Raw genomic sequence first — 23242 nt, 5'->3', positions numbered from 1 at the left:
GAAAATACAGGAGAGATTGTTTTGGTTTGAGAAGAAAGTTGAGCGGAGGACCCTGAATACTCAGGCAGAATGAAGACAGGCTTCATGCGGCAGCAAGGGCTCCGGTCAGCAGCTGGAATAACTGGGAGAGCGGGAGAGTCAGTGGGGCGCAGATGAGGTGGCCAACAGGCTTTAAGTCAGTGTCGCTTCTGAAGAAAGGTTGTGTAAATAGCACTGATGGAAGCATGTTGATGATGGCAGAGCTACAAGTCCTGTTTAGAGGGGCAGGAGGATGGCCTTCCTTCTCCTGAGCAGGAAGGGTCCAGGGGACAAGCCCTGAGCCAGAAGCCAGCAGGAGAGCAGTGACACCGCCCCCGCCCCCACCCCCACCCGCCATACATCAACTTAGTGGCAATCAGATAGGGGGTCCTGGGCTTCAGGGACTCTACCCCTGGTGTCTGTCCTCAATTCTGCTGTTACTTCAGGACTGTCAACCCCGACCCCAGCTCTCGGTTGGTACAGAAGCTTGGCTGGAAAAAACAAAGCCTTGGCCAGCCCTACAGACTATTTCAAAACCTTGCTGCCACCTTCTAGACCAGCCCACAGGGCCTGAGTCAGACAGCCCCACCCGAGGCCAGTGAGGTGCACGCCAGTCCACTGCAGAGAGGGAAAGAGGAAACAGCAGGGTGGAGGAGGAAGCCCAAAAAGCAGCTGGGGAAGAAGCTGTTGTCATGAGGGGTGGGGGATGGGAGCTCCACAGGCTCACATGACCCTTATGGGGGGCCGGGGTAGGGATCATGGGCTCAACCTCCAGGTTCTCCCCAGGAGGGAGAGGAGCCCTCATTTCCTTTTCTAAGCAGCCTCTTCCCATCAACGCTCATTTTAAGCAGCCTTTCTGCTGCCTTTACCATGCACCTCTTTGCAGTCAACAGGAAAGACATGAGAGCTAGCCCACAGAATAGGGAAACAGACATCAGACTTCCAGCAAAACTGGCTGAGTCCTCATGTGACATTGGGCAAGTTATTGTATCTCCTTAAGCCTCAGTCTGGTCTTTTAAATAAGATCATAAACTCCTGCTACGCAAGAGTGTTATAAAGATTAAATGAGATATCCTGAATGTGAAAGTATCTGGCACACAGCAGGTTTTCTCTCGGTATGCGTTTGAATGTCTTTCTCCTGCGTCCTCCTCCGGGTGGGCACTAGGATCTGGCAGTGAAAGCCGTTAGCTAACTCCACAGGGCAGAACCATCCATCCCAGCTCAGCTATGGCCTTTTCCAGCTCACAGGAAAATGGCGTCATGGGGGCTCACAGCTCCTGCTCTTCCTGCCTGCCCAATTCACCCTCCCGCCCATTCCTGCTCATCCAGCTGTGGTCACCCTGGTATTTCCTCCCACAGGCTTTACTTCTGCACGTTCTGAGCTGTCCCCCTCAGAGGGCCCTGGGAGATGGGCCCAGCCCCATAAGCACCAGCTGCAGTCATCTCCCATGCTGCCAGCTGCCCCCATACGCACCCACACAGACACTGGCATGAAAGGCAGGAACTAGCAGGCTCAGGACTGGGGAACCTCCGGGTGCCACATGGCTCTGAAACATCATCGACAAGCCATTCACCACCCTCCTGACAAGGAAAGTCTAACAGGAGGAGGAGAGCAACATCTTCCTGGGCAGAAACTCCACCATCTCTGATTCTTGTTTGGATGTATGTCTCCACATACCTGGCACCATATGACTCACAGCTCCCATCCAGCATGTTCCTGCTGGCTGGAGCTACATGTTACCACTTCATAGACAGGGGAGAGGTCATGTCTCCACTTCCATGCCTTTGCCAGCTCTGTGACCTCTGCTTAGAACACCCCCAGATCCAAATCAAAGACTTCCTTCTTCTCCTAATGGAAATGAATCTCTCCTTCCACGGAAATTTATAAGCACCTAGCCAATATCAAGTATGCTAGACATTGGGCCAAAAGCCTTAAGCAGTTTCTCATTTAATTTCACCAAAACCGTGTGATATAAGCACATCGTCATTTCCATTTTATAGATAAGGGAATTGAGCCTTGGAGAGGTTAAGTGATTTGTCCAAGGCCAAATGGCCATGTGATCTTTTCCCCACACCACACTGTCATTGGGAAGGCAACGGAAGGACCTTAGGCTTGAGAGTCAGACTAATCTTGATTCCAGCTCCAGCTCAGTATCAGCAGTGTGGTGCTGGACAGGCTTACATAACCACTCTGCGCCTCATTATACTCATATGTTCCACAGGGAATCTAACATTCACCTTGCAGTTCCACAAGAATTACCAATAAACAATGCCTGGCACAAAGTAGTACAAAAAGCAAATAGAATATAGTCAATCACTAGTGTTTACTCAGTGCTTCATATGAGCCTGGCATTGAGCTAAGTACTTTACGTGTGGAACCTCATTTAAATCTCAAAACACTCATGTGACACAAGTATTATTATTATCCTCATTTTACAGAGAAGGAGGCCAAGGCCCAGGGAAATCCACTTTCAGCTTCCGACTCACTTCTTTTTTTTTTTTTTTTTTTTTTGAGACAGAGTTTCGCTCTTGTTACCCAGGCTGGAGTGCAATGGCATGATCTCAGCTCACCGCAACCTCCGCCTCCCGGGTTCAAGCAATTCTCCTGCCTCAGCCTCCTGAGTAGCTGGGACTACAGGTGCACGCCACCATGCCCAGCTAATTTTTGTATTTTTTAGTAGAGATGGGGTTTCACCATGTTGACCAGGATGGTGTTGATCTCTTGACCTTGTGATCCACACGCCTCGGCCTCCCAAAGTGCTGGGATTATAGATGTGAGCCACCATGCCTGGCCCTCTTCACTTCTTAAATGCCCTCCTTGGGGACATGTGAAAGCAGTTAAATGTGACAGAGACTTGATTTCTTATTTTCAGACTGTAAGTCTCTATTTTTGTTTCCACCCTGGCCTATATTTTGTTTAGCACAAGAAAGGCAAATTGGGTTATCATGTATCTGTAATAATAACACCATCATCACTAATAATGATAGTAAAAGCTGCCATGTATTCCATGTTTCCTGTGTGCTGGGCAATGTATACGTATAATCTCTAACCTTTTATGTGTTAAATGCTCAACAAGTCAGCTTTCTTCAAAATCATCCCAACTGACTTCTGCATTCCCCTTGATTGTTCTCTGAATGACATGGCACATGGGAAACATCATCCTTTGCACTCAATAAATAGAGCAGGGCCTTCTAAAATTGCTGACTGTGTGTACACACCCTCTCTCCAGCTTGATTCTTAGTTCCAAGAAGGTAGAACCTTGTCTTGAATGTCTTTCAGACCTCAGAGCTCAGCAGAATAATGTACCTACAGAAGAACTCCATGACATTTAGTGTTTGATGGGAATCCAAACCTAAACTCATCTGGAAGGAAGTAAAAGAATACCTGTTGAGTGCCCTCCATCAGCCACAAGACGTGAAGAATGTTTCCTTATTACATTTATCCTCAAGAATGCAACTGACTTTTACTGATGAGGAAACTGGGGTTCAGCAAAGTCAAGGTTCACAGTGGTGAAAGGATTTCAATCCAGGTCTGTCTTAAATCTCAGAGATGTTGGGGAACACAGTAGCTGAATTCACACCTTGAGAAGTGTGAAAGTGAAGAGTGTTGGAGGCTGGAGAAAGTCATATGTGTGTTACGGAGCTCTTCTAGAATGCTGGTGTGTTCTAGATGCTTTATAATGATCCACCCTCCCTACTCTCCATCCTCTCTGAAATGTTAGTTACTTGGATTAAAAGATATAACTAATATACATGAATGAGACTCTACTAGGAGCAATAGTGGCAGAGAGGTATGTGACTTTGTATACACTGTATTTAAACATGTTTCTATTAAAATGAAAATAATCTACATAAGAAAAATGGATGGTTGTTCCAGAATAAGAAAGAGAACAGTGAAGAACAAATCTGAATGGATAAATTTATAGGTTACAGAAAGGAAATTTGATTTGTCTTGGATTATATAGTACATGCAAACAATAAGTCTGAAAATCAGCAATCAAATGTGTTAAAATTTTGCCAAAGCTGGCAAAATCTTGATGATTTTGCGAATATTTAGTTTAAAAAGAGGGAGAGCTCCTGGAAAATCACAAAGATTTGTCCTTTCATTTTTTTAAAAAGAGAGGTGCTAGAAATAATTAGACTTATTTAATATGTTACTACTGATCAATTTGCTTGGAAATAATTGTCAAGTCAGAAGAGATACTCAGCCTTCTCTAGGTTAAATTTATATTAGTAAAATATTATTATATATCTAAATATTTGAGAAACGATATGCTGTATGAGAAGTTCTGCCGATTTCCCAATGCCCTCTCTGTACATGACATGTTTCTATTTATCAGCACCCTGATGGTGCCTTCCCTGATGACAACAGTATATGTGTTACTAGTCACGAATTTAGTTATTATTTAAAATGTTACTGGAGGCTGGGCATGGTGGCTAATGCCTGCAATCCCAGTGCTTTGGGAGGATGAGGTGGGAGGATGAAGTAGGAGGATCACTTTAGGCCAGAAGTTTGAGACCAGCCTGGGCAACACAGAGAAAGACCATCTTTACAAAAATTTAAAACAGCCGAGTGTGGTGGTGCATGCCTGTAGTCCCAGCTACTCAGTAGGCTGAGGAAAGAGACTCCCTTGAGCCCAGGAGTTTGAGGCTGCAGTGAGCTATGATTGTACCACTGCACTACAACCTGGGTGACAGAGCAAGGCTCTGTTTCAAAAATATAAAATAAAATAAAATGTTACCAGGCTGCAACTTTCCTTAATTTAAATCTAGCATCTTCCAGGCCACTAGTTTTCAACTGGAGTTGTACATCAGCCTTCCCTATGACATTTGATTAAAATACAGATGTTTAGGACTTATGTCAAACTTGCTGAATATCTTCAGTTGATATTCTTGGCATATTATATAAATTGTATCTTAAAATTTTTATATATCTTAAGATTTTTGATCTGTAAAAATCATGTTTATTTCTATAAATTAATATAATGTTCATTGTGTTCTTTGAAATCAGCAGTTTTTAGACATTGTGTAGAATTGTTTTTGTTTGGATTAGCATCTTTTTGTTTTACATATCACAGAAGCAAACAAATTTCCTTTGGAAAATTATCAGTAATAAGTTAATCAGCACTTTTTAACTCTCTGTCACCTTCAGATAGTTTGCTTCTTAAAGGCTCTGTAATAAGTTACAGAACAGAGTGGGAGTTTTTTGTTTTTTAAGAAATGGGATCTTGCTGTGTTGCCTAGACCGAAGTGCACTGGTTATTCACAGGCATGATCATGGTGCACTACAGTCCCACACTGTTGGGCTCAAGGGATCCTCCCACCTCAGCCTCTTGAGTAGCTAGGACTGTAAGCATGCCATTGGGCCTGGAAGGCCAAGAGTTTTTCTCTTTAACAACCAAGACCTGTCTCAGAAAAGCATGATACTAAGTAATTGCTCTTGGGTATAGGCTTCTGATGGTACCACTTGGACGACATTAAGAATGTACTAGTGGACTGAGTCAGGAGTTCCAAAACTCTTTAGTCAAAACTCTTTAGGGTTTTTGAGATTGCTAACCCAAGATTCAGTGGAACAGAATTAATCACACATGAACTGGTGATGGATAACTGTCTTCTATGTTCAGAATATTGGTGATGTTACTATAGTGTTCTATTTTCTGGATATATAAGGAATACCTTTCTTTTTCTTCTTGGGCTGTATTAATTAATCCATCACAATTTAGTAGATTCTGCTTTTGTAAACTGAAATGAAACACTTAAAAATATCTTTTTCTCCGTACCTGACTCCTCAGAATTTAGAAACTCTTATGGAACCTTCTTGCTTTTCATGGCAATATGGTTACTTGCACAGGTTCAGTAAGAATCTGTTGTTGTTGTTTTGTTTTGTTTTGTTTTACCAGTACATAATTAGAAAAATTGGTTATGCAACCAAGACCTTGCCTGGATGTTGCATTTGATAAGGATGCCTATTTAATCAGATACAACCAGACTCCTTCAGAAACTGAGGTTCACTCTATGGAGCCAATATTAAGAAAACTCTCCCAAGAAAACAGGCTTACTGAGTTTCCAGGTTTACAGGCCAAAAGGAAAGTCACTCCCTGGCTAGCCCAGAAACTTTAGGATATTTTGGGGACCCTGAGAAGAGGAATTTGCCCAAATATATTAGTACAGTAGGTAAAACCTTATGGAGACAGTTTCTTAACTCAGCTTACTGTCAGGACAATAAACAATTAAAGACTTCAAAAATCTAATCTAGGATTTCTTACAAAAACTTCCAGCAAAGTTTATTAACTTAACAAGGGCCATGTGGTAAAATGGTAAATTAACACTCTTGTAGTACGTATATACACAATCCAGTCAAATCCAATGAGACCAGCTTTATTTTGTGATCAAGAATAATCTTCCTAAGAAACTTTAAAAAATCAAAATAGGAGAGAGTGTAGAAAAAAAATGTATTTCTGTGGAAAACTATGCCTTTTCTAGAGTATAGTCCTCCAGGTTATCGGATTCTAGCTTTTAATTGACCTTGAGCTATTTTAAAATTCTTTGAAGTGGTAGGTAACTGAAGTCATTACAAAATATACGTACAAAGATAATTTCAGCAGTCTTCCCTCACAACCTGTGGAAAACCAGTTTGGTTTCAATATTCCTAATCTATAAATGAACATGTTCTTTAGATTCTCTTTTTAAAATTGTGGTAAAATATACATAACATAAATTTTGCCATTCTAACCATTTTTAGTGTACATTTAAGTGGCATTAAGTATATTCACATTGTCTCTCAACTGTCACCATCATCCATTTCCAGGACTTTTTCATATTCCCAAACCGAAACTCCATACCCATTAAACAACGATTCCCCAATCCCCCTCTCTAGATTCTCTTTTTAACCTATTATAATATCTTCTTGACCTTTATTATGAGTAAAATAAAATCTTTAACATGTGTTCATTTTTATATCTTTGTGAGAGTCAGGATTTTAATCTTTTTCTGAAAAATATCTTTTAACAGTCTCCAACTCAAAAAAGTCTAGGTAAATACTCTAAGTGAGTGAAGAAGGTTAGAACTGATGAGAGCTTGCAACAATTAAAAAGTGTGTAGGATAGCCAATTGTCTTGCTTTGCCCAGGACTGAGAGGGTTGAGGATGAAAGACTGTTTCAAAATTAGGACAAATTGGCCACTTTAATAGCGCCTGCCCTATCTAAAGGGGACTCCTCAATCCTATTCATTTAATTTGGAAATTTAGGCCCAGTATTGCTGCATCATCTATTTTTCATTTCTTTTTTTCCTTCTAGAGACAGAAGGTCTCACAATGTTGGCCAGGCTGGTCTCGAACTCCTGGTCTCAAGCAATTCTCCCATCTTGGCCTCCCAAAGTGGTAGGATTACAAGCATGAACCACCATGCCTGGCCTACATCGTCTGTTTTTTAAGAGAAGTCTGGAATCTGGCTATTTTTGTTAAATTGTATAATTTGTAAATAATGGTAATGAACACAATATTTTAAAAGCTGTGCAGACCAAACAGGCTGCTCCAAAGGTTGACTGCATCTAAGGAAGAGTGGCTGAAGCCCCTCCATTCCACCATGCACCCCAACATGTGGTCTCTGGGGTTAGGAAGAGAACCACCATGAAGCCCCTCGCCCATTGCTGAGGGACTGCCCCACTCAGCTCTGAGAGCTGTGCCCTTTCCAGGTGTGTGTCTCAGGGCTGAAAGCCCTGAGAAGAGCTCCCAGGACCACTGAATTCTGGCCTTGGCGTTCGAGGGCTAAAGGAGACCAAGAGGGGCACTCACAAACCCCAGTGGCCACCCTTTTCCTCTACCATGCCCTGGCCTTGAGTCTTCAGCCTCGAGCCCAGGTTACCCAGCTGCTCAACAACACGGAAGGCACCCCAACTGTGAGTTCCGAGAGGAGGTTGGAAACGGAAACGATGGAGACCCTCTCCAGCAGCCTATTCTTCCCCAGTGCCACAGAGCCAGAGTCGCGGGGTCTTGGGGCGCGCGGGTGGAGTTAGGCAGGGAGTGTTATCAACCTCCCAGGTGGGCGCGGCAGGAGGAGCCCCGCTGGCTGCCCGCGTGGCTATGCCAGGACAGAACTGGTGTGGTCTCTGGGGCCGCGAGCGCCGAGCCCGGGAGGTCCCGGCGCGCCTCCCTCTCCTGCCCTGCTCACCAGCTGTCCCTGGAGAAGGCGCGGAAGAACCAGATTCCCGGAGCCAGAGAAGACCGCATCTTGCCCGACCGGTACCCAAGACTGAGTCGACGGAGGAGGCTGCGGAGCTGAGCGCGTGTCCCGGACGTGACTGGCTGTCAGCAGGGTTTAAATGCCCCGCCGGCCGGCCCGCCCTAGCCCCGCGACCTGAGCATGGAGCGCCCGCCCCCTTGCGCCTGACCGCCCTTGGGGTCGGGTCCAGCGCAAACCCGCAGGTCATCCCCACCCAGCCCGGCCGCTGGCACCACAGCGCTCTTGTGCTTTGCCTCCCGGGCCCGACAGCTCTGAGGTGCGGGGGCTCCTCTTTCCGCCCTGCATTTTCTGCCTCACCACCCGCTGGGGAACCGAAAGCAGCAATCGTGGCGCTGTCCCATGTGACGTGCCTGCCTGCCTGCACTGCCCCGCAGCCCTTCCTGTCCTGAGAACCCGTGGGCTCCGACACGAGACACTGGAGGGCTGGGACTCACACCCAGTGACCCCGCAGGACACCAGTCTCGGTACTCATGCCTTCTGGGAGCACAGGAGTTTTTCCGTGGGCCCAGAGGTGGGGGTTGGACAATATTTTGGCCCCAAACACACCACAGGCTCAGGCTGGGGCTACCTACACCCTGCTCAGATTCCCCAGGACCCCGCTCTACCCGCCCTTCACAGACACCGGCCCCCACGCGCTCCCACCATGTCGGTGTGGCAGTCACTCCTGCTCTCCCTTCTGGAGGCAAGCAGTCAGGCAGGTTGGGGGGGGGGGAGGGGCATTAGGCAGGAACTTCTGTGGTCCTGAAAGTGACAGCCGCTAGCCTGAAGATTTCAGGGTATGTTTCCACCGATAATTGTGAGATACTTCTATATGAACCCAAGGGTGAACTACAGAGGGCTGAAAAGGGAAGTATTCTCCCAAAGAATAAAGTCAATAGAACATAAAATAGGAGTGTCCGAGCAAATGGGTTTCAGCCCTAACCTCACCCTGCCCCTAACTCCTAGGAGTGTCCAGGCCCTACGTGCAAGGTCAAGGAAGTGGAGGAACAACTTCACCAAACAGGTTAGGACCCAGAATAATGGGCTTGGTCGGTACCAGCCCTAGAATCAAGAATAAGAGGGTAAGCAGAGTTGTAAAAGCCTCTGTTAACGCCAGGCAGTCAGGGGCATAGGTCTAGTGGCAGAAATGAAGAGGGCACCATGCCAATGACAAGAGGTAAAGTAATAGAGAAAAGAAAGGCAATAAATAGAAAGGAGGCCCAAATAGGGTGCAGAGGTTTGAAACACCAAAGGACCAGGGTCACTAGCGGCGGCTCACTAAATGAAACCCTTGATTAGACCCCTCGCTGTGTCTGGGGGTAGATTCATTTCATTCTTACAAGTCAGTTAGGTGGCTATTATCCACCTAGGTAGGGTGACTTTATGTCCTGGTTTGCCTGGGACAGGAGACACCTGCTGTCCCAGATGGACCCATTCTAGGGTCAGTAATCACAGGTACCCCAGGGTATGGTACTCGTTTAAGGGGTGGCAAAAAAACTAGAGGAAAGAGCTGATATCCCCAGGAAGGGAATTATTTCTACGCTGCTTATTTCTGAGGGACTAAAGGGAAGGGTTCAATTGGAATTCCGTTGAGCCAAGGAAGCAGCTGAAGTTCCTTGATGCTACATCTGTGGAGGAAGTGGACATCACCAGAGGAATGGAAGAGACCATCTCCAGGGCTTCAGAGGTGCTGTTTAGACTTCAGCAATGTGGAACATCTGTCTTTCCATTTCAGACAGACAGAAGCCAAGAATAAGGGTCACTCCTGCTCATTTGTCCAGAAGCTGTGTTCCTGCCTCTCAGGGAACCATGCCTACCTGAGCTTGAGACTCTCAGAAAGGCATTAGGAATATGCCCTCATGGTAGTACAGCTGTTGCTCACAGTGCACAAAGTAGCTGGGAGCAGGGCCAGTACTGAAACAGACCTTGCCTTGTCCCAGTTACTTCCTGTGAATTCCAGCCATGTATCCCTTTTCAGGGCCAGGGTGGCAGTGGGAACAGTCCTACCAATGTTGGAACTACTCCTCACTCACTCTTGTGGTGAGCTGGACAATCTCTTTGCTTCCTGCTGCTTAGGGGAGTGACAAAGAGGGATATTGTGGCTTAGGGAGTCCCTTCACTCACCTACGCAACCTCATCACTCTCGACTCACCTTCTTTTATTGTCTGGCACCCCTCCCATACACCACCTCCTCAAATCCTGCAGAATGTGGACAGGATCTGAAGAAAATAAAGAGGGAGGGGAGGAGCTACTGAATCAAATGCTAAAGGAAAAGATCCTCAGTTCTTACATGGATAGCCTTATAATTTGTCAAAAATGCTTTCAATGGTTCAGTATGAGACACTTGTGAGAAAGGAGCCATTTTACCCATCAAATACGAGTCCCTACTGCTAACAAGTTCCAGGACCGCCCACAGGACTGTTAGGGTAGCCAGTTAGTGTTTTAGGCCCTTTAAGACATGACAACAAGTGTCTTCCCTGTTTTTTTTTTTTTCAAAGGAACTGAAGGACCTGAATGTTTAAGGAAGTCTATGAGGACAAATGCCATGAGAACAGGCCACTGGATAACAGAACTCCAAAATTTTATCACATCCACAAACATCATTTTTTGAGCCTGTTTCCCTCCTTCCGCTCTGTCTTACCAAACAGAGAAAAGCGTAATTTTTGGTAATACAATCAAGACAGAGTCTTGATTGAGGGGATAAGAGTTGGGATATTAGGATAAACTGTAATTATTCAATCTTTTAAATATTCAATTTCATATTAGGCCTCTTTATTGAGAGGCAGAATGGTGTAGTAAAAAGAACATGGGCTTGGAGTCAGAGCCAAGTCTGGCCAAGATGCTTACTACTCACTAACCCTCAGTTCCCTACTCTGTAAAATGAATGTACCACCACCTACCTTATGGAGTGTTGTAAGAATCAAACATTTGTGCAAATAAAAAGTGTAACAGTGCCTGGCTGTATTATGTAGGTTTGGCAAATGGAGCTATTATTATGTGTGCAGGAACTAACATATATGGTATTAGGGTCAGATATTGACTGCAGCTGAGAGAAACCAATGACCATCATAAATGAGAACAAAATGTAGGAGTTAAAGGATCAGAATTCTTAAAAAGGATCAGTGAGTATAATAGAATATATTTTCGACCTGCAAAATCCTTAATATCATATGCTTGTGTGTTGTGTATGTATCTGTGTATGTGTGTACATACATACAACTTAACCCACTGAGTTATTGTAAGCTTCATGGTAATACGTGTTGAATAATTTGGGGTTGACAAGGATGCATGTATGGCTTGAGTAGAGTGTCAAAGAAATGAACGAAGTTATTATCTTAAATATGTCAGATGCTGAACTCTGTGAGTTACTACTAAATTCTTCCCAGCTAACACAGTCAAAAGATAGATAAGCAAGGTGATGAAAGGTATTGAAAAAGATTTTATTTCTCAATAGAAGTCAAATTCTGGAATGCTTAGCAAAGGCCATCCAGCTTCAATTTACTGAAGACTAGATTAATGGAACATAACGGCCTGAAGACTGGGCTTTGGAGACCTATCAGCCAACCGACAGGGCAGCCCTGCTTTCAAATGGTCAATCTCCTTAGGATACCAGTGGTGAGAGCGGGTATATAAAAAGACAGCCTGACAGTTGGTAGTCCTTAGGAAGAGAGAAGGATGGAGAAATGTTTTCTCCATGTTTAGAGGAAAAATTAAAAGGAATAAATGTAATGACAGAAGTGAGGTAGTCTCAGCCTAGTCACACAGCTGGGGACAATTTTTAGTTGTTCTAGTATCTAAAAGTAAGCATTCATTTACTTTCTTAATAAACATTTGTTGCCTGTAATCTCAGCACTTTGGGAGGCCAAGGCGAATGGATCACCTGAGGTCAGGAGTTTGAAACCAGCCTGGCCAACATGGCAAAACCCTGTCTCTACTAATAATCCAAAAATTAGCCAGGCGTGTTCGCATGTGCCTGTAATCCCAGCTACTCGGGAGGCTGAGGCAGCAGAATTGCTTGAACCTGGGAGACAGAGGTTGCAATGAGCCAAGATTGCGCCACTGCATTCCAGCCTGGGAGACAGAGCAAGACTTCTTCTCAAAAAATAAATGAATAAACAGACAAACATTTGTTAAGTGCCAACTATGTGCCAGGCACAGTGCTATGTGCTGAGGATATATTAATTAAAAAGACAGGCATAGTCCCTAATCCCAAAGAATTTACAGTCGAATGGGACAGAGATGCACAGAGACAAGCCCACTTCAAACAGCTTGGTAGAAGAGATGAACTCAAACAAGAAATAGGTTATAGAAGTATGTTCATGCTGATACTGGGACACTGATCACATAACTCCAGGAGAGTCTCGGAAGGCTTCACTGTAGATAATATAAGAACTAGGTTTGAAGAACAGTGCAGTGCATGCCAAGTGAAGAGGAGAAAGGTGGAACCAGAAAATTGCATGTGCAGAATAAGGAACCACGAAAAAGCATGGTACATTGAAGAAATGGTGCATGAGACATTCTTTGTAGCTGGTGAATACATGTGCATGGTGGGGAGCTGCAGAAGATATGACTGTTATTACTCGTGGTAAGGTAGTGAAGAGCATTCAGTGTCGACATTAAGGGGTTAGAATTGTATTCTTTGGATAGTTAGGTGCCATAAGACAGCTTTAGAAGGGTGAAGACAGGATCAGATTTGTGTTTTCAGAGGAAAAATGGCCATTTAACGGGGCTTTGTCACACTTCCAGCTCTGGATGAAGATAGAAGAGATACACATCTCTCTATTCTTCTTGCTAAGTACTGTTAAAAACCATGGACACTATATAGAAAGGCAAGCATCAGAAAACTCTGAAAAGTGGAGAGAAGACACATCAGGGAGGGACCTTGGGATCTGAGGAAAGACATGGTGGTGAGTTATCTGGGTTTGCTTTTGGCTTCATATATCCTGGACTGGGTGCTGAAGAAGCCAGCAAATCCAGAAGCACCAATGACACAGACAGAACACCAAAGCTCTAAGAAATCCTGGCTCTATCTAGCTACAAGACCGAGGAAGGGGCAGCCTAGCAATTACCACTCTGCTCCAACTAAACCTCACAGAAAACACTGCAGCCCCACCCCATCTTATCAGCAAAGGCCAGTGGGGAACCTAGACTTCCACTTGCACCTGGCTGTCATGAGGGGTGCCCCCTCCACCCACTGCCTGGCTGGTATCAGAGAACTCCAAGTGAGAAGGCAGGACTTTCACCACCTTCCAAAGGTAAACAGCACCCCACCCCCACCACTAAGGTGTCGTTGGAGGTCACATGGGGAGCCGAAAGGAGCCCATACAGGGCAATATCAAATGGAAGCCTAGTGGAGAGCCAAAACTCCCACCCTTCCAAGCAGCAGTGAGGTACCCTGGCTTTGCCTCCCCCCATCAGGGATGCTGAAAGAGGCCAAATGGAAAACCTGGACTTTCACACACCTCTCTCCCCGGCAGATAAAAAGCATGACCCAAATACACGCTGTCACTTTCCTAAGAAACTAAAATACACTTACCATATACTTATTGCACTCCTGGGCATTTATCCCAGATAACTAAAAATTCCCATCCATACAAAAACCTGTACATGAAGTGTCCACAGCAGCTTTATCTATAATAACAAAAAACTGGAAATAACCAATATGCCCTTCAATAGATAAAGTTAAACAGATTGTGGTACATTCATACCATGAAATACTACTCAACAATAAAAAGAAATGAAAACTGATACAATGGCATTATGCCAAGGGAAAAAATCAATCTCAAAAAGTCACATACTGTATGATTTCATTTATAGAACAATCTCAATGTGACAAAATTATAGAAATGGAAAAGAGATCAGAGATGGACAGGAGTTAAGAAAGGTGGTGGTTGAGAAGGGTGTAACTTTATAGGGGTAAGGGAGATCTCTGTGGTGATGGAATAGTTCTGCATCTTGTTTGCATTGGTGTTTACACGAATCAATATATGTGATAAAAATAGAGCACACACATGCTATGGTTATGTCAAATGTAATTGCTGGGGAAAACTGGGTAAAAGGCACCAGGACCTCTCTGAGCTATTTTTGTAACTCCTTGTGAATCTATACTTAGTTTGTAAGAGTCTCATAAAATTTAAAGAAAAAACTCCAGGTCAACTTTAGTTTCCTCTTAGTAGTTCTGAGTTTTCCAATTCCAGAAACAAGATGGAGAAATTTACCTTTTAAGTGGAAATCTTTCCTTTGGAGAATATGCTATGGAGCAACACGGTCAGCTGCCCATATTAATTCAAGTACCTAACTCGCAATACAGATTTCAGTACTGTCGCTTGGATTCCAAGTTATAATAATTGGTTTATTTTTCAACTTTCAAGTTCAGGGGTACATGTGCAGAATGCGCAGGGTTGTTACATAGGTAAACGTGTGCCATGCTGGTTTGCTGTACAGGTCATCGCCTCACCTAGGTATTAAGCTCAGTTATTCTTCCTGGTGTTCTCCCTCCTTCACAACCCAGTGCACCCCCCACCCCATCCCACCTCTGACAGGCCCCAGTGTGTGTTTTTGTTCTCCATGTGTTCTTATAATTCAGCTCCCACTTATCAGTGAGAACATGTGATGTTTGGTTTTCTGCTCCTGCATTAGTTTGCTGAGGATAATAGCTTCCAGCTCCATCCATGTTCCTGCAAAGTACATGATCTTGTTCCCTTTTGTGGCTGCATAGTATTCCATGGTGCATATGTACCAAATTTTCTTTATCCAGTCTAACATTGATGGGCATCTGGGTTGATTTCATGCCTTTGCTATTGTGAATACTGCTGCAGTGAACATACCTGTGCGAGTGTCTTTATAACAGAATGATTTCTATTCCTTTGGGTATATACCTAGTAATGGGATTGCTGGGTCAAATGGTATTTCTCTCTGTAGGTCTTTGAGGACTTGCCACACTGTCTTCCACGATGGTTGAACTAATTTATACTCCCATCAGCAGTGTAAAAGTGTTCCTTTTTCTCTGCAATCTTGCCAGCATGTTTTTTTTTTCTTTTTTACATTTTAGTAATAGCCATTCTGACTGATATGAGATGGTATCTCATTGGGGTTTTGATTTGCATTTCTTTAGTGATCAGTGCTGTTGAGCTTTTTTTTTTTAAAACGTGTAACTCTGCTTTTATCGAACAGCTTCATCTGCACTTCTAGATGGCTAGGAGATAATACTCCTCCCTATTACTAAGACAAACAGATTTAACTTGCAGAGAACAGGCATGCCTGGTTCACACAGTGATGTTGGTGGAAAGATGAGATAGAAGCTCTACCCAAGGGCCATTCTATGTGTAAAAGCAAGTTCCTTCTTATCATGTGGGGCCAACCTCTGTCCCTGTTACCAATTAAGCCTAAGATATTGCTCAAGGAAGTTGTGGGAATGCCTCCCTGCCTCATACCACAATTGGGAATACATTCTTATTGTAGCATTGTGAAGCAACAGTAATGAAACAGGGAGAACAGGTTGAACAAATGAAAATGAAAATGGGTTTAGAAATCAAAAGCATGTGACTTCAAGAACTATGATGCTTTTCATAGGCAAGAACTGAAAGGTCTTCAAGGGAAGAGTTTTATTAATAAGATTAAAGAAGGTCTGAATAAACAAACCAGCACTATGCAATAAAGACTGAAGATATCCCTGCTGCCTCTAGATGTCTACAATAGCCCCCATAGGTAGGCCCCAGATCTAAGAAAACTTGACTCTTTCATATTCTTTGTCCCAGCAAAAGCTTCATCCTAGAATTTCCCTACAACTCCTTAACACTAGTTTGAGAGCCCTCACTCCTAGTATATTGTTGGCATTCCTTATTGTAAAATGAATAAAGGACAGGATAAAAGACTCAGGAAATCAAGATCAAGATGGAAATTCCAGGACAAGAGTGCTGATCCCAGGACTGATCAGGATCAGTTCTGATCCCACTGTATCCTCTTAGAAACTCATTCTCAAGCCCCAATGTGTCTTTCTTCAGAATTAAGTAACATCCAAATGTTCACTGTATGACAAAGTGTGCCCTAGTAGTTTCTATTTTCTTTTTCTAATTAAAAGAATTTGTTTTAGAGACAGGATCTTTCTCTGCTGCCTAGGCTATAGTGCAGTGGTGCTACCACAGCTCACCACAGCGTGGAACTCCAGAGCTCAAGTGATCCTCTCATCTCAGCCTCCTGAGTAGCTGGGACTAGAGGCATGTACCATCATACCCAACTAATTTATTTTTTTAATTTTTGTTTTCTTAGAGATTGTTTTCTCAAACTCTTGAGCTTAAGTGATCCTCCCACCTCGGCCTTGGGATGACAGGTGACAGCCACCATATCCAGCTTGTCTGGTATTTTGAGAACTGTTACTAAACATTTTTTCCCTCTTCTTAGTAATAAATTGAAACAGTTACTTCCCAGTTTATGATGACAGAGTTCAGCTAGAGAGAAATGGACATGCCCAGATATCTCCAGAAAAGTCATAAAACGCTTTAGTTTCTTTCAAGTTCTTGTCTTATCAAGTCCTCATCTACTGCACAGCATGAGATTTAAGGCATAGACACAGGCACATCTCAAAATTTAACAATCCAATCACATTGAAAACAGATAAACTACAAACAAAATACACCAGTCCAGTTAATTAACAAGTATTTTTAAAGTTAAATCTGAGATTCCTTATGAAAACTTCCAGCAAAGTAAACTTAAGAAGGCTTATATCGTAAATTAACAATGCTTACTGCACTTATAATTGGACCCAACCTAATGAGATCAGCCTTATTTTGTGATCAAGCATAGTCTTTCTTTGAGACTATTTTGATCAAAACAGGAGAGGATGTAGAAAAAAATTTGTTTCAGTGGAAAATAATGTATTGCCTAGAGGACACCCCTCCAAAGTGGTCTGATTTTAGCCTAAAGTTCTCCTTAACAATTCTGCAAATTGTAGATAAAGTGTGAAAAAAATCAGTTTGCTTCCATTTGTACATTCAATCCAACATTCCTTTGTCTATATGAATTTGTGCATTTTTTTCCTTTTCATTTTTCTTGGAACCAGCTGAAACATCTGCTTATTTTCCTCATGAATTAAATGTTTAATACATGTTCATTTTTGTATCTGTATGAGTCATGATTTTACCTTTTTATGAAAATTATCTTTTAACATATATAAACAATTATCATATAATTCAGAAAACCTATGTGCTAAATAGTTACAAGTAGTATACTATGTAATTGGGCAGGAATAATTGCTTCAGACTGAGAGAAATCAGGTAAGTATTCATAGAGAGATGACAGAAGTACTTTTTCTTATTAGAGTTATTAGAATTTTAAGACTGAGAGTTTGAAGAATATTTCAGGCAAACAAAAGGCCTGTTAATCCTAAGAGACTCTCCTGGTAATGAACCTAGAGGCTATTAGCCAGCACCCAGCTTCTAGAGTTCCCAAGGAGAGGACAGACTCAGTCCCATGTGATTCGTGTAGGGGCAATACCCAACTTGGAACCAATCCGAGTGAATCTATCATCCTACCTGGCAAGGCTTACAGTTCCAACTATTCAGTTGAGGAAACGCTCCTGGGAAACAAGAAGCATGAGGCACGATGGTAACTGGGATAAGTGGTTCATGGATCCAAAGCAATGTGTCTTGAAATAAGCATCACAACCCACTTCCTGTGTGTAATATAGCAGAACTATGTACCGCAATCTGAATAAATTCCCTATCCCTGCTGCCTCAGTGGGCCAGGTAGTAGTGATACAGATCCCATGATATCCTGTTTCTGGAGTCAAACTAAACTGCATTAACAGCTATTCATCTCTACATTTCTATTTTGCTAATGGTCGAAAGGAAGAGATAGGTAAGGGGTTCAGAAAATTTAATACATATGAAAATAGATATTCACTGAGTCTCCAGCTATCGTGGTTTACCTGTGTCAGATTACATGCCTTGATGAATGGATTTTTTCCAACGTGAGCCACTGTATGTAAGTCTAGAGTTACAAACATCTCTCCACAGTTTTCAGAGACCCATGTCTGGCTAAACTACTGATTCCAATTGTGTTGGTTCAAGTTCCAGTCTTGCTCTACTTCAAGCTCTGTTTTCCTTTGTTAACCTTAGCTCACTTCTGATCCTTGCCTTGTATCTGTGTTATCTCCCTCATAGTCTTAGCTCTGATTCGGATCCCCGCCTTACCTAACATCCCTGACCCAAGTTACTTATAAGGTAAGAACAAGGATTTATAGTCATGTGAGAAAAGACTTTAAGCCTTAAAGGAGCTGTGTCACAGTCAAACTTTATTTGTAGGATGTAATGTCCTAATATGTGAAAGAAAAAGTGGTATTGATAATCTGTTTGGCAAATGCTTTGAACTTGTTAGAGAAAACACTATGCCCACCTGGCAAAACACGACAGACATGTCCTCCTCCAGCTGAACCATAACTCAATCCTGGCAATGTGATAACTTGTAACTTGTAACTTCGGGCACCTACAGCTTTGAACTACGAAGGATTTAAACACAGGTATCATCTAACTCTCAGGTTTAGCAATAAAGAAGTCATGCTAATTTGCAATCTAAATGGCACACCCATCCATCTGACAAACTCTTCCTTTGCTCCTCCACCTTCAAAACAAAAATCTGGTTTTAGTGGTAAGTAGGCTCAGTGTAGGATGGAGCACTGAGTGAGATCAAATAGCCAAATGCAAATCAAATGTTAATGTCATCGTAACCTGGGAACATAGAAAACTTCTCTTAGGCAATAATTCAAAAGGCCAAATTGGATGTCTCTGTGTTCCTATGCCTAACTAGCTTATTCTGGTTAAAATAGCTGAAACATCAAGAATTCCACATGCAGCTAATGTAAGGGAAGAAGACCTCCTCTCTTGAATTGTTAAGCAAGAACTGTAAGAAATGAGTAGTAATATTCGGATATGTAAGGTAGAGGGCATATAATAGTAGCTGTAATTATGATAATAGAGATACTAATTCTGATATTAGTTTCCAACACTTCCTGTACTTACCATGTGTCAGGCACTATGCAAACCACTGTATGTATACACACTGTCTCATGGAATTCTCACCACAACTCTGTGAAGTAAGCATTATTACTATTCTCAATTTGCAGATGATAAAACTGAGGCTCAGACCTAAATTTTAATAACTGGCTTAAGGTCACATGGCTGATATGAGATAAAACCAGAATTTAAACTGTGAACACAACCCTAACCACTACAAAAACTATCACACAGAAACAGGGCCTTTGAAGACATCAAGAAACAGCTGACAACAATGAGCAATTTCTCAATCTCTATATACTGTATTCAGAGGGAAGATAGAAATATAAAGGACTTTTATCATCTCTGAATTGAACCACATATTATCTCTTACCCCCATCTCACCCTAAGGTTTTAAAACTGCTTTTATTTGCAAAATTACCATTTTGTTCTTTCTGTCATTAATGCTCTCCATAGCCTCTTACATCTGATTTCTCAACTTTTATATGCCTGGGAATTCACCAGTTATAGTTCATAAAACCAGGTAGCTACGTGCCTGATTACTTAGGGTGTGATCTATGCGAGGGAACTTTTAAACAGACCTGGTCTCTTGAATAAACCTAAATTCTATTTACTCAGTCTTCTTATAGACAGGCTACAAAACACTGCAGCCTCTAGGTTCTAGCCACTACCTAATAATAACTATGTCAGAAGTCCCAGAACTGAGGGATACTTTCCCATCCAAATCTCCTATTATTTGGGAGAGTGAAAAAGAAGACAATTATACTGTTAACAAAATTATTTCAGTCATAAGTTTTTTGAAGTAAATAACTTAAAAAAAATCAAACATAAGCAAAAATAAAGAATAGCATGATGAAACTCCATAAACCTGTCACCTAGGTTCACTAATATCAAGCTTTGGCCATACTTACTTCATCTATCTTTTTTGGCCCATCTTATTATTATTATTATTATTATTATTATTATTATTGCATTTTAGGTTTTGGGGTACATGTGAAGAACATGCAAGATAGTTGCAAAGCTAGACACCTGACAGCGTGATTTGCTGCCTTTCTTCTCTTCACCTATATCTGGCATTTCTCCCCATGCTATCTCTCCCCAACTCCCCACCTCCCGCTGTCCCTCCCCTATTTCCCCCCAACAGACCCCAGTGTGCGATGCTCCCCTCCCTGTGTCCATGTGATCTCATTGTTCGACACCCACCTATAAGTGAGAACATGTGGTGTTTGATTTTCTGCTCTTGTGTCAGTCTGCTGAGAATGATGGTTTCCAGATTCATCCATGTCCCTACAAAGGACACAAACTCATCGTTTTTGATGGCTGCATAATATTCCATGGTGTATATGTACCACATTTTCCCTGTCCAGTCTATCATTGATGGGCATTTTGGTTGGTTCCAGGTCTTTGCTATTGTAAACTGTGCTGCAATGAATATTTGTGTGCATGTGTCCTTATAGCAGAATGATTTATAATCCTCTGGATATATACCCAGTAATGGATTGCTGGGTCAAATGGAATTTCTACTTCTAAGTCCTTGAGGAATTGCCACACTGTCTTCCACAATGGTTGAACTAATTTACACTCCCACCAACAGTGTAAAAGTGTTCCTATTTCTCCATATCCTCTCCAGCATCTGTTGTCTCCAGATTTTTTAATGATTGCCATTCTAACTGGGGTGAGATGGTAACTCAATGTAGTTTTGATTTGCATTTCTCTAATGACCAGTGATGATTAGCATTTTTTCATATGTTTGTTGGCCTCATGTATGTCTTCTTTTGTAAAGTGTCTATTCATATCCTTTGCCCACTTTTGAATGGGCTTGTTTATTTCTTGTAAATCTGTTTTAGTTCTTTGTAAATTCTGGATATCAGCCCTTTGTCAGATGGGTAGACTGCAAAAGTTTTTTCCCATTCTGTTGGTTGCCGATTCACTCTAATGACTGTTTCTTTTGCCATGCAGAAGCTGTGGAGTTTGATTAGGCCCCATTTGTCTATTTTGACTTTTGTTGCCAATGCTTTTGGTGTTTTGGTCATGAAGTCCTTGCCTGTGCCTATGTCCTGAATGGTTTTGCCTAGGGTTTCTTCTAGGGTTTTTATGGTGTTAGGTCTTATGTTTAAGTCTTTAATCTATCTGGAGTTAATTTTAGTGTAAGGTGTCAGGAAGGGGTCCAGTTTCTGCTTTCTGCACATGGTTAGCCAGTTCTCCCAACACCATTTATTAAACAGGGAATCCTTTTCCCATTGCTTGTTTTTGTCAGGCTTGTCAAAGATCAGATGGTTGTAGATGTGTTGTGTTGCCTCCGAGGCCTCTGTTCTGTTCCATTGGTCTGTATTTCTGTTTTGGTCCAAAATCTCTTGAAACTGATAAGCAACTTCAGAAAAGTCTCAGGATACAAAATCAATGTACAAAAATCACAAGCATTCTTATACACCAATAACAGACTTAAAGAGAGCCAAATCAAGAATGAACTGCCATTCACAATTGCTACATAGAGAATAAAATACCTAGGAATACAACTAACAAGGAACGTAAAGGACCTCTTCAAGGAGAACTACAAGCCACTGCTCAACAAAGTAAGAGAGGACACAAACAGATGGAGAAACATTCTATGTTCATGTTTCGGAAAAATCAGTATCATGAAAATAACCATACTGCCCAAAGTAATTTACAGATTCAATGCTATCCCCATCAAGCTACCAATGACCTTCTTCACAGAACCGGAAAAAAAACCACCTTAAACTTCATATGGAACCAAAAGAGAGCCTGCATAGCCAAGTCAATTCTAAGCAAAAAGAACAAAGCAGGAGACAGCATACTACCAGACTTCAAACTATACTACAAAGCTACAGTAGTCAAAACAGCATGGTACTGGCCCATCTTACTGAATGAGCTAAAGTGATTTTTAAAGTAAATCTCAAACGTAATTTCATACCTATATACTTCAGTAGCCATCTCTCTATATTTCTTGTATATAACCACAATGCCATCAACTTACTAACAAAATCAATCACTTAGATTCTATTCAAATTTCTCTGATAGCTTCAAATTTATCTTTTTCAGACTGTTTCTTTACATCAGGATCCAAACAAGGTCCATACATTATATTTAGTGGTTGCTAACTCTAAGCTTGTTGAGAGCCATCTCCCCATTTTTAAAATTCAAGCCCTTAACTTGCTAAAGAAATTGGCTCTACTTTAATACAGAAGGACCGATATTCTGGATTTCTGCTTCTTCATGGCATAATTTAACTTGTTTCCTTCTATTTCCTATAAATAGAATCCTCATGGCTTTTCTCTTTACATATTATCATCATCTAAACCAGAAAATAATTTGAGTGATTATGTTTTTAATTCCCACAAGGATGATCCATAAGTAACTAGTACCATTCTAGATCAACAGGAGAGAAGTTAATTTATTATGTACAATGGATTCCTTAAAACATTAGGGCTTAATTTTCTCCCAAAAACCAAGTGAGAAGGACTGATAGGCTTGATTATGTTTAGTTTTGACCTTTTATTTGGCAAAAATACTTTATAGAAAGCACTGCATGCTTCCTATTGCGTTACATCAGATGACCATGTTTAATAAGTTCATCCACTAATTATTGGTGTAGGTGTCTGAGCATGGGGAGAATCTATGACAAGAATTGAGTGGTAACTTCTACCAGCAGAAAGCTCATCTTGGAGCCTGTAAATGATAAGTCATGCGGTACAATACCATGTTGTCTTTCGTTAATTTTAATTAATTTATTATACTTTAAGTTCTGGGGTACATGTGCAGATAGTGCATGTTTGTTACATAGGTATACATGTGCCATGGTATACCATGTTATCTTAATCAAAAGGAATCACTCTGGCTTCTCCTTGGCAGGGTGTGAGCTATGTTAGAGAGCTTCCATACAGCCCACCTCAAATAGTGGTCAGTAATACGGAGAACAAGTCCAGAGATAGACCATTCATTTCCCCTTAAGAGAGCTCTAAAAATCTAAACCAACA

General features: G+C 42.0%; 1 protein-coding gene across 3 annotated transcripts in view; it reads right to left on the bottom strand.

Moving 5' to 3' along the window:
- The window catches only part of SLC37A2 (solute carrier family 37 member 2), a 29619-nt gene extending 21044 nt beyond the window's left edge, over positions 1-8575 (bottom strand). For all 3 annotated transcript variants that reach the window (XM_010334400.2, XM_074400795.1, XM_074400794.1), the window contains exon 1: positions 8188-8575. In XM_010334400.2, the coding sequence (XP_010332702.2) occupies positions 8188-8246 (59 nt within the window). In that variant the 5' untranslated portion in view covers positions 8247-8575. The remainder of the gene's footprint in view (positions 1-8187) is intronic.
- Positions 8576-23242: the final 14667 nt, after the last annotated feature.

The sequence above is a fragment of the Saimiri boliviensis genome, chromosome 6, assembly GCF_048565385.1.
Source record: "Saimiri boliviensis isolate mSaiBol1 chromosome 6, mSaiBol1.pri, whole genome shotgun sequence".
NCBI lineage: Eukaryota > Metazoa > Chordata > Mammalia > Primates > Cebidae > Saimiri > Saimiri boliviensis.
This window is presented reverse-complemented; position numbering and strand designations above follow the sequence as displayed.